We start from the raw sequence: 16,998 nt of genomic DNA, 5'->3' as shown, positions 1-16,998 counted from the left end.
GCACCTAAAGACAGAACGTCTGTCAACGCTGCTCAGCGCTCAGCTGTCGATAACAATTTAGATCTACGATTAAAATTTAATATGTTGCTCAGTTCTAGGGCTGTCGAATATTTTTTAAGTATCGCATCGATAAAATATTTTGTTTTGGAAAAATATCAAAATGGTATTTAATATATCAATTTAAAATATCGATATATATGATATTTTTTCCATTCCTTTTTTTTACAAAAAGTGATAGGAGAAAAAGTGATATTTCGACAAAAAATTTTACGATATCAGTTTTGAAAAAATATCGATATATTGATATTTTGATATATTATCAACAGCCCTACTCAGTTCTCTGTGTTGCACGTGTTTGATTTTACATTTTTAATATTTCAATTTCTGCGCGTCGTAAACGCACGCAAACGTTTTGATAATGGGTAAATTCCGTTCAAAATTGAAACGCCATAACAAGGGCAAAACCTGGAGCAAGGGCCAGTCAGCCGTATCGAATCCTGACCAAATGAAGCATCGTCTTAAAGCGAAGTCTCGCTTCTTTCAGCCAAATTTGAATTTGGGTATGTTCACAACAAAACACCATTATTTCAGTAAGTGCTTATGTTAACTTGTCACCTTAGCAGCCGCAACAGGATCAAGCTCAGCTAACGGTCTCACCACGGAAGCCGTGCACAAACATGAACAGCGTTTGGCATACAATACGGAGACGACGACGGTCAACGATGTGGCCGGTAGCCTCAAGTCCTTTACTTTGGAAGATGATGACGGCATGTCCGGCTCAGGCACCGGTACTCTGCCGGGCACATTCAAGACCTTTCAGACCTTCGCATCCAACTACAGCAGCTGCAGCAATGTTAGCTTTAAGAAGCTACTCACTGGCTTTCGGGCATCCTCCGATTTGCACAAGGAGATGTTGGCGATATTAAGTGCTCTCACGGAAATCATACGCGAACGTGGCGGCAACGAATCTTCCACCGAATACTTTCTACTTTTAATCAGCCAAATTGAGGCCGCCACCGAGGAGCGCGACATCATCGCCGGCGTCGCGCTGCTTTCCATGGGTATAAAGTCTGTGCCGGCTCCGGTGTTGCGCAACCGATTTGACCAAACAGCTGCCACATTGCAACAGCTGCTGCAGCGCTTTATTGAATCCAGCAATCAATCTGTTATACGCTATGTAAGTAATGTTTAATATTTTGTTTATAAAGTACTCATATTTCAATTCTAATGGCTGTGAAACACATTTATTATCAAACTTTTCCCGATGTTACGCACCATTTATTTTATTTGTTCAAAAATTTCATAGATCGACCCCTTGTCAAAGTATAGTTTGTTACATTATTTCTAAAATCCCATTTTTGATGCAATATTGTTCTACAACTTCAAACGCATCACCTGGTTAAATATTAATTGCTATAATTACGCCGTTTGTGAAAGTGTTTTTTTTTTTTGAATAAGCAACAAATTATCGTATTTCCCTAACAAAATTTACAGAAATTTAAATTTGCAAACCAAAGTTGAATGTTACCTATGCGGTCCTATTATTTCTATCTTCTTCATTCGATTTTTCTTTCGGGCAAAGAGTGCAAAGATATGAAGATATTCAAATTTAAAAATTACATTCTAGTTTAGGCCCACCAAATAGATTGAAGTAAATTTTGAGCAGGCTGCGTAGTGCTACTTTTTAATAAATTCAAAGGACAATCAAATTTAATTAACATTTTATCTTCAATTGTAATAAAAAAGTTTAAAGATATTTAGACTTTAACCATAAACCAATGTCTCTATATATTTTTCAGTTAAGAATTTCTGCTAAGAAATAAAGTGGTTTAATAAATTTGATTTCTCTAAAACAATATTTTCCCCAAATATCATATGGAGTACCCAAGTCTTAAGCGTTCAAGCAATATTAAAGATGAATTGGCCGAAACCAAAATTTGTTGAATACTGTAGCTAAAAAATAAACTTAAATAAACGATTTGAAATAAATGTTTCGTTTTGCCAATTTTAATCGTTAAATATATTTTCTTCCTAGTTTGTTCAATTTTTATTAAATTTATCGTATGTAATGCATTTTGTGAGAAAGCTGTGATAACTAGCCATGTCTTTAATCTAGTCCGAGAAAACTAAAAACATCTTCTCCTGAATACTTTCGCAAAAAGGAGTCGATATAGGTTCATCTTGGCTCACGGAGTAAAAACATAAATACATTTTGCCCATCAAAAGTAAAAGTTGCAATTTAAGTTTTATTTTTAAGCAATAATAATTATTATTTTTAACAAAGTAAATAGCAAGGAAGATTCATTATTTTTGCTCAAAAAGAATGATTATTGCGTAAGCTTTAAAATTTAACTTATATTTTGTGAGTAAATTAATAAAAATTCCAATTTTGTTAATCACGGTGAAAATGCATAGACTACACTTTTAAAGTAACTACTATTAAATGATTTTTTCTATTCCGGTCCCTGTCCTTTATATAACCATTTAAACAAAGCTAAAAACTTAGCAAATCGAATGATTAACGTCTATTAAATTATCTTAGCGTATTATTAAAAAATAAATGCATGTTAGACAATCTCTTTTGAATGATAACACTATTATATTATTTGTTGTTTTGTTTTAGGTGATTGGCTGCTTATCGGTGCTGCTTCGCGCCCAGGACTACGCCACATGGACGTACAGCTCAACGTTCCAATACTTTGATGCACTGCTATCCTTCAGCATTCACTCCAGGCCCAAGATTCGGAAGGCAGCACAGCATGCCGTAGTTTCCATAATTCATGGCAGCTGTTTCATGTTGCCACCAATGCCAGTTGAGAATGATGTTAATGATGCTGCGGATGTTAAGAAGGAACAGGAGCAGCTGGCATCGAAGATTAAGCATCATCCGGCCAGCGGACGTGTGGCAAAATTCTGTTTGGCTCAGTTTAAGCCCGAAGTGTTGGCAAATGCACAAACGACTGTGCTGCATACGCTGGCCTTGTTAAAGGACTCACTAGCTGGCTTTCGGGCCGAGGATATACGCAGTGTTTGCGAGCATCTGTTGTCCATAATGACCGCTAGCAATGTTCTGGTGCGCACCAATTGCTTTCAGGCATTGCATGCTCTGTTTCTCACACGCACCGCCAATCTGAATGCAACGGTGTGCGCCAAGCTCCTTGCCGCCATACACGAGTATCGGCCGGATCGCAGTGATGTACGTCAAACGCTTGCCTGGATCACAGTGCTCAAGGAGGGTCATATGCATTTGGCCACACAACAGCTTGATTTATGCATGCAAGCGTTGCCGCGACTTTTTGACGTCTTTACCGCCGACCTGTGGCTGTCAGATCGCAGCGAGCTTGTCGTTGGAGTTTCCAATTGCGTGAAAGAGTTACTACAAGATTGCGTATCGCGTGCATGTGCCACAAAACAACTGGCCGATAATTATCGCCAGTCGGTGGCCAAAATTATTGCCTCGCTTCATAAGGTGCTTAATGCACCCTTTGGTGAGATTTCAAAGTATGTTATACTCATATTCTCAATAGTCTTTGAAGCGTGCGGCAGTCATTTTGGGTATGTACCATGCAATTAAGAGGAAATCTATCCTCTAGTTATACCCGTTAATTAAACAATAAGTAAAAGGGTGTATTGTGTTCGTTGGAATGTATGAAACAGGGAGAAGGAAACATCTTCGACCCCATAAAGTACACAACCACAGTTTCTAAGATAATAAGTATTTTGTGGTAATTAACGTTATCTATTATTATTATCTATTATCCCACTGAATAGCATCAAGATCGGAAATGAAGAACGGCAGCTATGGCCAGTTAATGTTTTCAATGTAATACAAGTATTTTCTTTAAAGTACTTTTATATATATTGAAATAAGTAACGGGTATATCCTATGGTCGGGATATCGACTATAACCTTTCCGACTGGTTTTCTTTTTTATATTATTATACTTCCTTATTTATTTATTTTATCTTTCCATCATCCGAGCACATCAAGTTTAACTTATAAATTATTTTGGTAGTCACTGTTACAATTTCAATGTGATTTTATAATTTAATCCAGGGATTAAAACCGTAATCGAGCCCGTAACCTTTAACCGGAATTAACTGACTGAAGTTGGTATCTCTAACCGAAACCAAACTTTTTTATTATACCGAAACCGAAATAACTGATTAGTAACCGAGACATGAATAATTTTTAGTTTCTGTTCATTCAAGCATTAAATTCAATTAAGTTATTAAGGTGTAATAATCGTTTTTCAATTTTGTTTTGATAATAAATTTCAATATTTATCTTATTAAAATTTAATAATTAAATAGATCTTTTTTGAAATCATATATTTTTGTGCATATATAAACTTTTTTTTATGATATTTCTAAGCCGGTAACCGTTACGAAAACGATATACAACGGTTTTTCGTAACCGATAACCGAAACCCAAAATACAAACACAACCGAAACCCTAACTGAAACCGATATTCGATTCGGTTTGATACCCTAAACATAATTTTATAATTTTTCAATATTTAAAAAAAAAAACTAGTTTTCAACAATTTAATTGAATATAGAGAAAATATATTTGAATATTGTATAATTATTTTTAAAACTTTTTATTTATTTATTACAGTGGCGAGCTGATGCCCTCGTTGACAACAATTGGTAAACGCTATGAGAACCAGACAGCACTGCGGTTACAGATTGAACATACACTAATTAGCGCTATTAAGGCTCTTGGCCCGGAACTTGTGTTGAAGGCCTTACCGCTGAATGATGCCAGTGGCGGTGTATGCATCGAGAGATCATGGCTGTTGCCATTGATGCGTGAGGGTGCCAATGGAGCCAGTCTACAGTTCTTTAAAGAGCACATTGTTCCACTAGCATTGAACAGTCAGGCAAATTGGCGCAAATTTTCAGTGGAAGAGAAGAACAACTCAAAGGCACACATTTATGAGCTGTTAAGCTGCCAGTTGTGGGGTCTATTTCCAGGATTCTGTCGACATCCACGCGATCCAGAATATTTGCGAAAACTGGCGCCTACCCTGGGTGAAGTCCTAGAGAAGAATCCAGAGTTTCGTGCGGCCATATACGATGGTCTGATGGAACTGCTGGACGATAGCCAGAGCAGCGAATGTCATGCCGCCATTGGTCAATATGCCCGCAATTTTCTGCCCCGCCTGTTCAACATATACACACAGAAGCCGACCGGCACCTATGAGGCGGATCTACGCAAGCGTGCCTTGGATGTCATACGTCTCTACATTGCCCGTGCATCCGCTGACGTACAAGCCCAGCTCTTTGAAAATGCCCAGGAACTTTTGGCGGCCAGCGCAGTGGCGAGCTTTGAATACGATGCATATTTTGATATTAATGCAGCCATTGTGCGTGTGCAAAAGTGTCGCGGTATTGAGGCCTATTTCGAGAAGTACATGGCGCCCGTTCTACGTAACGATAAGTCCAAGTTAGTTTCCCGTGATGAGCAGAAGTTAAAGAAGCAACAGCGCAAGACCTACGAGTAAGCCAAAAATATAACTTTAGTTCTCCTTTTATTAAATTACTGTATTATTTACCTGTTCTGTTAGGTTACTACGTGAGCTGATGACTTCTGACCAAACTTCGTGTCAAAAGTTTACACGCAAAAACTGTATTATGCTACAGCAAATACTTCTGGAGGCCTTTAGCACCACCTGTAGCGTCTGTCAGGCGTCACGTTTGCAGTAAGCGATCTTTATATGTCTATATTATTCAATCTTTCGAAGCTATCAAGGTTTTGAAGCCCTGGATGCTGCAGAGCATTGGAATTGTGATTCTTAAACTACTTTAATTCGATAAATCGACAATTCTTTCATTGTCGGTTTGTATAGTTAAGATTTACATCACTTATTAATATATCCATCATATTAGACATTTAACATGCAATTTGAATTTGTACACAGTTGTCTTAAATCGTTACTGGATTGCCGGAATAACCTAACGTTCAACGATCAGCTGGTGATGAAGGCCATTCCGGAGGCAGTGCTTAATTACAAAGAGTTCTCCACACGCAAGGAGCAGGTGGCTGAGCAGCTGATCAAACTGATTGTCAATCTGTATCAAGAGGCTGGCAAGATTAATGAGTTTGTGGACATCTTGACTGCAGGCTTTACTGGAGACGAATCGTTAATTACCAACACGATACTCGCATTTCGTGCGGTTCTTCAGCAACAAGGTCAGCATCTAACTGTGAGCACTTTGGAGTTTGTGCTGCAACAGGTTTCAGTCTTTCTGGTGCAAAAGTCACGGCATCAGGCTGAGGCAGCCGTTGCATTCCTCATCACATTCATCAAGGTGATGCCCATACCGCTGGTAGCCAATCATCTCGAAACGATTGTAAGTGCATCTTAAAAGTATATACATTTTGAATATGTCCAAGCCTTATATTGTAAATATCAAGGCTGCAAACAGGCTCTGAACCGAACCTCGTAGAACCGGTTCGGTTCGGGGTTTTAAGCAGCCTAAGCCGGATCATGAACCGAACCCTTGAAATTATTTGCTTCGCGAACCCGAACCCAAACCGAGCCGCTTTCTAAAATAAAAGGTTTGGTTCGAAAAAAAAAATAATTACATACATTTTATGGTTTTCTAATATTACGCAATTATTTGAGACTTCGGATTAAAATAAGTCACATTTAAATCTTTAAATAAGTTTAATTTATCATCAAAAAATGATTTCTTTAAAAAAAAAAATTAGGTAGTTCAAAAAGTAGAGAAAAATCTATAACAATAAAAATTTTTTTTGTATAAAAGTGAACCAAGGCTCGAACCCAAACCTTGGGTTCCGGGAGTATATAAACCAATTCGCGAACCGAACCGATGTCTTGCTCTATGGTTCGAACCTCCGAACTGAACCTTAAACAACATTTTGGAGGTTTGCAGCCTTGGTATATATATATATTTTATTTTTTTTTAAAGATGCGTTCACTATCGGCTATGACGAAGGACACAAAGCGCTATTGTCGCATACAGATTGGTTATTTCCTAAAAAAGCTCTGCAAGCGCTTCACCACAGAGGAACTGGCACGCTTTGTGCCAGGAGACGATGAAGTGACCCATCGCCGGCTTAAAAAGATACGTAAGCAAATGCGTCGTGATACGCGTAAAAAACAAAATGAAGAGGCGCAAGCCGAAAGCTCCGATGATGAACTAGTGGGAGATTTGGAGCAAAAGAGCTACACGTAAGTTAGAAGCGAATGCCTTCGATAATATGATATTAGTGAATGACAGCTCTATTCACCATTTTGCAGAATCGATGATATTTTGGCCGATTCAGACTCAGACTTTCCCGAGGATATGGAAACAGAGGATGGCGTTGCTACTACGAAACTTGGCAAGTCCAAATCCAAGTCTAAGTCCAAGCAATCACGCAGCACCTACATTCGTGAGGATGCCGACGAAATTGTCGATCTGGCAGATCTCAAGTCCATTGGCAATGTTCTGAGTAAGTTCAATTTTACATTTCAAGTTTTTTGACTTGTCTAACTAGACTATTATCCACACAGCAAGCGGCTCTGGAGCAGCAGCAGCTCCTAGCAAGCAGTCGAAATCAAAGCCACAACTGGCCAATGGTGGATTCAAGACTGCAGATGATGGTCGTCTCATCATTAGCGACAAGGCATTGCGTGGACAAGGTAAAAATGATGATGTCAATAGTGATTCAGACAGCGATGAATCCTCAGCTGATAGCGGTCATGAAATGCGTGGTGGTGGTGGTGGTGGTAATCCAAAGCGTGGCATGGAAGAGGACTCCAGTGATGAGGAAGAAATCAAGCAAGCAATCAGTAACAAACGCAAGCGCAAAGCCAGTGATGCACTAAGTATGCTCTCTGGCAAGAGTGGCACTAGCACACGAAAAGGTATACATCGACCTCTTGGCGGTAAATCCTGTGATGCTATGTCCGTCAAATCTGGCGGTGGAGGCTTTAACAAAGCCCCTGGCACTGAATACAGTACCAAAAAGGCCAAGGGTGACATGAAGCAGCGCGGTAAACTGGATCCCTATGCATATATACCGCTCACACGGAATACGCTTAACAAACGGTTAGTCGGCTTTATTTACAATTGGGGAAAAACACGATTTAAAATTTTGAATTTTTTTTACAGCAAACGCGCCATGAACTCACGCAAGTTTAAGAACGTGGTGCGAGGCGCTGGTGCAGATGAAACGACCACAGGGGGAACAGCTCGTAGAGGAGGCGGTGGACAGCGTGGACGTGTTGGCAAGAGCTACAAATGAGCGGCAATTTCCCGGATCATAAAGATAACTTGGATATACTAGACTAGCAGTTTCTGTTATTACATAAATACATAATGCCCTTATATGAATACATATTTAATCTTATCATACATATTCAGCTGAGAGTTTACTACCCTGTGCCAGGGATATATTAACTTAATGTAAAAATATGTAACAGACAGAAGAAGGCGTGGCAGACGGCAAAATAAACCGAATTACAAGAGAATTTTTAAAGCAAGAGGCTTAAGTTTTGGTACATATAATAAGAATCGATGTGTCTAGAAAATTACCTCGAGATGTTTTTGAGCCACAGGAAAAACATAACACTGACGTCGGAGTATCGAATAACTGGGGTATATCGTAGTCAAGCACTCTCAAATTAACCTTTTTACTTCTTTAACCAAAATTTGTTGTAAAATTTTTATATTTCATAGGACCGGGTCTTTAAACTTCTCTTAAAGTGTTTGAAAGTTATGTTTGCAAAAGCAATTTAGTAAATTTCAAAAATGAGATGTCTGATGCTATTACATGAAAACAAGACTAGGAAGCGAAAAGATTAAACTTGCAGAGGAGTACATCAACATATAAATTAAGCAAACATTTTTTTCTTATTTGTAAATAAAAAATTCAGTACTATCCAAAATCTCGAAAAAGTTTGGTCTATTATAATTAACAGAAACGATTAGTCAATTGCTTTCTCAATTATTTATAAATCACATTGCTCTATTGGGTTTAAGAAAACATTGAAAATTAGGCCCTTTATTCTTCTATTTCGGTAGCTAAATATAACAGAAAGTTTCAACAAATCGAAGTGTTCATAAATATTTTCAATTACAAAACAAAAATAAGAAATATAATTGCCTGCATAACGAAAGATAAAATCGTTGTCAGTTACAGTAAACATGAAAATTAATTTAATGCTCATCAAAAAATAAATTGCTTGACACATAGGATAGAATGAACAATAAGTTTCCGGCTTAGCTATATCGAATTTCCATAATAATATTTTAGGTGTTTTAAAATGAATGTTATATACGATTCGTTTGCAAATAGGGATACAACTAAATATAATAAAGCACTTGATTTTTGTACATGCATTGACTATATCAGCATAGATACTTGAAAAATTTAAATGCTTTTGAATTGGTTTTCAATGTGTGTTTTACGCCACTCTCCATTAGGGTCCAATCCCACCATGGTCTCTTCTATGAAATGTAGTTTGTCGTGAGCATCGACTAAAATTATAGAGTGTGTCCGACTGCCATAACTGTGCTCGGCTATGTGGACGTTCAGAGCGCTGAGACCTTCGCCCCAGCTTGGAGCACGTCGTTTTAGTTCGGCATCTGGCCAAAACTTCCGTTTATTTTTGAGCAATCGTAGCAGCTCGGAGCTCAAAGTATCCACATCCGAGTGACCATATTTGCTGACTATCTGCTTAAAGTGCTCCTGACCATGGCGCACCTTCTCAAAGGGACAGGCGGACAGGCTGTTGCCAAAACCGCAACATTCTTCTTGCTCGAAGGGTGACAGCATTGGAGGCACATTGCTCAGTAGATTGATTTGTGCCGGCTTCGAGGCATCACTAAAAATGAGAACAAGTGTTAACAGGCGCTAATGGGTTGAGTTTAGTTTTAATGCTCAAATGCTTACCCAATTTCAATGGAGACAAAATTAAAGGCACTGTATTTGGTGCATTCCGTTAGCAGGTGTTGATTATAGTTGAATATATTGTGCTGGTCATCCGATTGGCGTACATAGTCCGCAACGATCATGCCGCGTCCTAGTAAGAAATGTTCGTTATTTGATTGCCGTTGTTGTTTGTTCTGGCTGCTGTTGTTGCAGCCATTGTTGTTGGTGTTATTATGCGGTTGCAAAATGTTTTTGTGCGCTTCGAAACAAAGGAAATTGGTGCGTTATCAGTTATGAATAAAACGAAAGCAGTCAAATTAATGAAACGGTCATGAGCTGTTTGCTGTGTGTGTGTGCATGTGAGCAGGTGTGTGTGTTTGCGTTTGTTTACCAACTGCATTTCGGGGCTTCGGTTCTCCGGTCAGGTTGAGCAGTGCGCCGACCTTAAAGATGCCCTTATTGTTGCTAACAGCTAACCAGGTGCCACCCTCTCGACCAGGCTCTAAGTCAATACCTGTGTATAAATAAATTCAATTATTAATTACATACGTAAGGACATAAGGACAGCCTAATTTGTTTAATAACTATGTTCAAATAATGATTTTCCAATAAAAATCTATTATAATTTGCAGAGGCGCAGCTAGCCATTTCGGGGCCGAGTCAAAAAAAATATTGGGGGCACTTTTTTCAATCTTTTTAATTACTAAAAATATCTTAAAATAATGTACTTCTGAATTCTTTAAAGATCTCCTCCCAGCTAATTGTGCTGGCTTTCTCGTGATCTATGGAGATGGTCATTAAATGATGTAGCCTCTCTTCGCTCATCGTATTCCTTCATTTATTTTTTATAAAAGCTAATTTACTAAATGCCCTTTCTCCAGAAGCCACAGATGGAGGCAAAACTAGCAAAAGTCTTAAGGAGAAAAAAATATTAAAACGGGCAGGCCCGAGTCCTGACCAAAATTATGAAAAAAAAAAAATTTTAAGTGATTTTTTCAAATTATTTAATTTTTTCAAGCTCTAAGAAATTTTTAATTCACTTTTTTTTCTGTAAAAAAAATTTTTGGTTGCCAATTTTAGAAATTTAGATATTTTATCCTCGTAATAGGTATTTTAAATTAAGCTTGCTAAACATATCGATGCGTGTAGATAAAAGAAATGCGTAAATTATATTAACAATGAATTATTACAGAAATATTATGTTCAATCCATGAAAAAATTAAACGTAAAATCGGTCCTCGAACGTGGGGCCCCTCAACCCCTCCCTAGCTGCGCGCCTGATAATTTGTATAGTACTTTATATTAAATAGTCTTTTAATATTCGTTAGTAAATCCATCAAAATTTAAAATTCTTAATCTACGGTCTATTCTTAGATGTATTCATCAAGAAACCATACTTCTAAAATCAATTCCTGGTCCCCGCAATTGAGTAGAAAAATGTGTTTTATTGAAATTTTTATCATGTTATTATAAGCATATATTTAGTGTTTTTCGTCCGATCCTCCAAGACTTTCCAAGTTTCATAGAATCAAAAGACCAATTGTCCTTTAAATACAATTTTCGTGCATTCAAGGACTAAAAACACAACATTTTTCAACTCGAAAAGCGGGGACTAAGAAATAGAGCCCCGCATGAGTGCACACTAAACAAAAAATTATTCCATCTCTCTCAAACAAATCATGTAATACACATAACTCTATTAATCCTCACACTGTCTGTACAATGACTTTGCTTAAAAACTCATTCATAAGTATGAGTCTATTATCCACTCGAGTCATAATCTAAAGCAGCGGTGGGCAAGGAATTTACAATCGTGAGCAATACAACAACATCTACAACACACAACATCTACTTTGCAAAATGAACACTTTTATGAACGTACGCGTCACAGCCAAAACTCGAGCATTTGCTGTGTGCTTGTTGTTTAGTTTTATTGGGGGTCATAAATGATTTGCGCGCAGCGTCAAAAGTTGTTATTGTATTGTCGAAAATTGCGAGCAAGCCAATTTACCGGCTTGAGTTTTGTGAGTAGCGCGAGCAAGGGTTTGCCCACCGCTGATCTTAAGCTAGTATGAGTCCGGTTCACAAAAAATTCTCATGATAGAATGAAAAATCACAGTCTCTCTCATTACAGCTTTGAAATACAAGCAACAGTTGATATTGACAAACTCTCTACTGTAAGCACTGTGAACACTATGAACAGTATTAGCAATTTCAAATACTTTGCTCAGAGAAAAATGTATGATTTTAGTGCTTTTCTTTGCTTTAAAAAACTTTTAAAACCATACAAAAAGCTAAATTGGCGACAGTGGACCCGTCTTCACCATGGCTGCTCTCTTTTCACAGTATGCTTGCAAACGTCGTTTGGTATCTCTTTTTAGCGCTTGCCGAAAGAGCCTAATACTGTTTGGCCCCTCACCAAATCGAAGGATGTCACCTTATTACAAATTCACCTTGCACTAGTTATTCCTTTATTAGAATGTGTGATTCGCACATTCAACACTGTAGCAACTCAGCAAGTTCATAACAACGAGAGTGATAGCAGACACTAGAGAAACTCTCTTACGATCATGATTTTCGTAACAACGTGAGAGCACATCATACGACAGCTTAGCTTCGACCCAATGAATCCTATAAATAAATAACTCATAAGGAATTGAAAGAATTGTTTATAAACAAAAATGAGTCATTTTGAATGTGTGCACAGTGTGATTTCTGACTGTTAACTCGATTTAGTGTGAGTTTGGCAGGGCTCTTCTAGGAATTGATTTTAGAACTATGGTTTCTTGATGAAAACGTCTTAAATATGACCGAAGATGACGTTACCATTTTTTTTTGCGAAAAAAATCTATGATCCCTAATATATCGAGTCCATAAAGTACGCGCCAAAAATCAAATTTTACAGGAGAAAGTAATTTTGAGTAATCGTGTGTCGTGTTTCGTATGCCGCTTCTTGCTTGCGTTGTATTTGACAAATTAAATATTTTGTGTGCAGATGCGGTTGGTAACTATGAACACATTTGCACCAAAAAAACAATTTCGAAAAAAAGGCACTTACGTTATTTATGCAAATAGAACTCGATATATCTTGATATGGGGAAACTGTACAATTTTGATTACTTTGCTGGAATAACTCAAACTCAAAGGAGGAAGTCGACCTATTATATTAATTATAGACTCCTATAGTAACTTTATGAGTGCAAACTTAGGTCGTTTAATTTAATATAAAGCAGCTAATATCATTTTGGCCCATCTGAACTACATATACATGTACAATGTACATATGTATTTATGTTTTCATTTCATTTCACTTACCTCCATAAACATGGTCGGAATTTGACCACTTGGCTGCCGTTTGTGTCTCGCGGGCAAAGAATTCATCGCGATTGGATGCCAATATGAGCTTGTAGCCATCGCTGTTGGGTTGTGAATTAGCATAGAAGAAAATCACACACATGATGCTTGACACTCAAAATTTGGCTTGCTTCTGTCTTTGCTTCCTAGTATAGTATAAATACTCGTCGCAGTCTGTGGCATAAATGTGTTCATAATAAGTAGCACCAGCTAAAAATCAGTCTCTCTGTTGCTTTGTTCTAGGGCTTAAATTTATCACGAAATTATCGCTGACAATAATAGTCTTATCCGTTGTTTTGCTTGCTTACGCCACGCCTTCTTGATGCGATTGCGATTTCAAGTACAAATAAAATACAAATATAGTGATGTGAGCAAACAAAAGTCTGCCGACATTATACTGGACTTTGTAAATAAGTATACATATATTAAAATGTATTCTTTAAGCACTTGATTAATTTAAAATTTGCATTTCTATCTGCGATTGTTGTCAGTTTGTCAAATGTGCTTATCATAACAATTTTATAGCCTATTTCCACGACAGCACATTAGGCACATTCGACTCCATTTTCATCATTCGGGCCGAATTTGGACTTCATTTCAGTACAAAATCCGAATGTTCACTTTGGCTCATTCATAATGAATGTTAATACTTTGTGCCATTCACCCCGGAGAATATCAGTATTTTTTTTATCGAGCACGCGATGTATATCGATAAAATCGTGAAAAAAGCAATTAAGACTTATAGGCTATTTCCACGACCACTCACATTTGGCTCATTTGGTCACATTTGGATGTGGCTCATTTTTGGCTTTCCACGACCAAATGTGAAACTGTTAAGACACTCAAAGCAAAGCAGCTGTTCGGCTTCTGTGCACAAATTACAAAAAGCAGACAATAACAACATTTTATTATTTATTATGATATTTTAATTTGCGCAAATTTAATGTCTACCGATTTTATTGATGAAAACAGCTGGTTAAGGTGATAATTGCTATTTTTTTAAGAGTTTATCGATAAGCATCGCGTGTTCGATAGGAAAATACTAAAATTCACGGGGTCGAATGACAAAATATCGGCTCATTCATTATGGATGAGCCAACATCATCATCCGGATTTTGTACTGAAATGAAGTCCACATTCGGGCCGGATGATGAAAATGGCGTCGGATGAGCCAAATGTGCTGTCGTGGAAATAGCCTATTAAACCAGCTGTTTTGTTCAATAAATATAGGTTACCATAAAATTTGCGCGAATTATAATTGCAAATAAAAATGAAAATGTACTTATTTTCAGCTTTTTATCATTTTTGCACAGAAATCGAACTGCTAATTTATTTCGGGTGAAAGGAAAATGTTTTATCAGATTTCTTTTTAGCTTATGTGATAGTTAAATTATTTTTACTTAAAATATCTTTATTGTAATAAATAATGTCACCTGTAAGAAAGCAAAAAGTACAACAGAAATTGAAAACCACCATTTTTTTTTAAATCATGATAATATAGGATAATTTACGACTTGATTGTTATAATCCCAGTAGAGCACAAAACTAATTTTTTTCTAGTTAAAATATAGCACTTTTCGACTAATACAGGTACCAAATCCACTTTTTAGATACATTTGGTGACCAAGGTGACAAAAAACAACTTTTTTTTGTATGGTTAAAAGGTGCGCCCTCATACATATGTCACATTAATCGAGAATGCCGATTTAAAAAAAAATAAAAAATTAAGCAAATGAATACATCTGTAATTGTGTAATACCCAGTTTTGAATTTTAGACAGTAGTTTTATCGCTATTTTTAAATTAAGAAAATTATGATTTTATTGAGGATTTTTATACGATTTATTTACTTTACATTTTACACCACTAGCAAACCGAAACGAGAAGCTTAAACAACGTTTTGGGTTAATTTTTTTTTTTTTTTGGTTTGAATTTTGTTACGAACTGCTTTTTTTCCTTGGGCCACGCCGGCTGGCTCATCGTTCTCTCAGGTGGAGTCCCATCCCTGGCCCGCAGTCCAAACAATCGATTACATCATCGATACACAAAACATCTGCTGCAATACTGCACTTTACAACACCACGACAAAAGACAACATAAATAAACAACAGACGGCAACAAAACCTGCAATCAACAACAAAACGGTAAGCAAAAATCTAACACTGATCCACCTCTCATCCAAACAGGATCCAGGCGTACCCGCCCTGCCTGAGATAGCCACCCTCTAGTTGGTCACCGAATGGACCCTTCTTCAACAGGTGTTGACCTCCATGTCTTTCCCTCCCCCTTCAGTAGTAAGTACTCGGACTCATCTTCAACTTCATCAGGTAAGTATTATATTATCTCGTCATTCTTATTCTTCTCCAGATTTAACATAGTGTCTTAATTTATATTTACAGGTATGTATAATTTCAAACATTGATTCGGCGACAAGGTAGAAACAAACGAAACAGGCTAGGAACACATCGATGCTGCAAACGCAACAAGCTTGGCGGAGATGAGGTGGCAAGACAACGATGCGGAGACGCCGCGGGAATTGTCGTAAATATGTATATATATTTATATAAAAAAAAATATATATATTTAAATTCATACAGGTGAGTGTGATAAATAAATGTGATTGTGATGATTACTGTGTGATTAAATGCAAATGTAAATATGTATCGCTTAATGACTACCTTGCCTACCTAAAGAGCTCTCTGGATAGGTAAAGGGGCGATATATGTTTATGGGCACTGTTGTATCTGTATATATGTATGTATAAATAAATTGTATTTGTTGAATTAATTTACAATGTTATTGTTTTTGTGTTGTTCCTAAACTGTTTGTCGGGTTTTTACTTTGAACTGATTTTATTAACCATTTTTTTTTAATCTCATTTTATATTTTATCTATAGTTTTGATTTTTCTTTACTTTCACTTTTACTTTTACTTAAGCAAATTATACATTTAAATTTAACTTAAATTTTATTTTAACTTTAATTTTAAATATGTAGGTTCAGATTTCAAATTTTGAATTTTAATTTATATTTCATAATTTTGTAATTTCGTTCGACTCTCTTTTTTCAAGTAATTAATAATTATTTAAGACAGCGGCGTTGAACTTATTATGGCGGTACAAAGAAAGACAAGCAAATGTTTTTTGCAGCTTTTCAACCTAGAGCTTTGGCCAGACTTGTGGTGAGAATTGGATCTGACTCACTCGTACAATTTGACAACGGGCTGCTCCCTGCGGTTCTATCGGACGAATTGATATCAATAAACGCCTCCAGAGATTCGCAACGACGACTAGAGTTTCCCCTCTGGGTTGAAACGCTCACAAAAATCAGCCGGTCTTGCGTTTTTGACGTCACATTTCACAAAGGTTTTGCAGCGGCACGAAATTTTGTTGATCTGGCACAATTACCGACGCAGCACAAGTTTGGTCGCAGCACCCAACGAGCACAAATATGTTGGCTGTAACACCAAATGAAGCACACACGCGCTGGTGCCGCACAAGGCACGACTCTCCTCAAAAAAAACTGTCTGCCTGTGAAAGGCAACCGCTCCTCTTAACCGTTCAAGTCGAACTACTCGTTGCAATTTTTCCAACCTTGTGGTCTACCAAAATTCTTCCTATTTCTTCTCTTCTTTCAAGAAAAAATGCATTTATTGCCTCTCTCCCTGATCTAAAAGATACTGTCACCACCCTCTTAGAAAAAAATATTGTAACCCGCCAATTTTCAAACTAAATAATATATTTACATTTATTATT

At 37.1% G+C, this 16,998-nt stretch overlaps 2 protein-coding genes across 4 annotated transcripts; one reads left to right on the top strand and one right to left on the bottom strand.

Moving 5' to 3' along the window:
* The first annotated feature begins 337 nt into the window (after nucleotides 1-337).
* Nucleotides 338-8,497, top strand: LOC117779733 (RRP12-like protein). Of its 2 annotated transcripts, none has more exons than XM_034616041.1 (10): nucleotides 338-560; nucleotides 624-1,177; nucleotides 2,624-3,555; nucleotides 4,621-5,505; nucleotides 5,573-5,707; nucleotides 5,927-6,359; nucleotides 6,942-7,204; nucleotides 7,274-7,467; nucleotides 7,529-8,066; nucleotides 8,130-8,497. In XM_034616041.1, exons 1-10 carry the CDS (start codon nucleotides 419-421, stop codon nucleotides 8,260-8,262), a joined length of 4,209 nt encoding a protein of 1,402 aa, XP_034471932.1. In that variant the 5' UTR covers nucleotides 338-418; the 3' UTR covers nucleotides 8,263-8,497. The 2 variants fall into 2 exon arrangements, with proteins under 2 accessions (XP_034471932.1, XP_034471927.1); XM_034616036.1 differs by having other exon boundaries at nucleotides 621-1,177.
* A 656-nt stretch (nucleotides 8,498-9,153) lies between these two features.
* Nucleotides 9,154-13,758, bottom strand: LOC117779751 (transport and Golgi organization protein 2). 2 transcript variants are annotated; one of them, XM_034616052.1, is made up of 4 exons: nucleotides 13,207-13,758; nucleotides 10,283-10,405; nucleotides 9,913-10,150; nucleotides 9,154-9,844 (listed from the first exon to the last, which is right to left on the bottom strand). In XM_034616052.1, the coding sequence occupies exons 1-4, from the start codon at nucleotides 13,346-13,348 to the stop codon at nucleotides 9,391-9,393; spliced, it is 957 nt and encodes a 318-aa protein (XP_034471943.1). In that variant the 5' UTR covers nucleotides 13,349-13,758; the 3' UTR covers nucleotides 9,154-9,390. The 2 variants fall into 2 exon arrangements, with proteins under 2 accessions (XP_034471943.1, XP_034471953.1); XM_034616062.1 differs by having other exon boundaries at nucleotides 9,913-10,042; nucleotides 13,207-13,755.
* Between the last annotated feature and the right edge of the window lie 3,240 nt (nucleotides 13,759-16,998).

This window comes from Drosophila innubila, chromosome X (assembly GCF_004354385.1).
Source record: "Drosophila innubila isolate TH190305 chromosome X, UK_Dinn_1.0, whole genome shotgun sequence".
Lineage (NCBI taxonomy): Eukaryota > Metazoa > Arthropoda > Insecta > Diptera > Drosophilidae > Drosophila > Drosophila innubila.
Note: the sequence above shows the minus strand (reverse complement) of the source record. Positions and strands in the feature narration are given on the sequence as shown.

Bases quoted from the DNA above. Each gene is read 5' to 3' on its own strand.
- LOC117779733 (XM_034616036.1), top strand. From the start codon at position 419: ATGGGTAAATTCCGTTCAAAATTGAAACGCCATAACAAGGGCAAAACC. The intron at 1,178-2,623 runs GTAAGTAATGTT...GTTTTGTTTTAG, and splicing joins ATCAATCTGTTATACGCTAT to GTGATTGGCTGCTTATCGGT. The intron at 8,067-8,129 runs GTTAGTCGGCTT...TTTTTTTTACAG, and splicing joins CGGAATACGCTTAACAAACG to CAAACGCGCCATGAACTCAC.
- LOC117779751 (XM_034616052.1), bottom strand. From the start codon at position 13,348: ATGTGTGTGATTTTCTTCTATGCTAATTCACAACCCAACAGCGATGGC. The intron at 10,406-13,206 runs GTAAGTGAAATG...ATTTATACACAG, and splicing joins TTCCGACCATGTTTATGGAG to GTATTGACTTAGAGCCTGGT. The intron at 9,845-9,912 runs GTAAGCATTTGA...TCTCATTTTTAG, and splicing joins TTTGTCTCCATTGAAATTGG to TGATGCCTCGAAGCCGGCAC.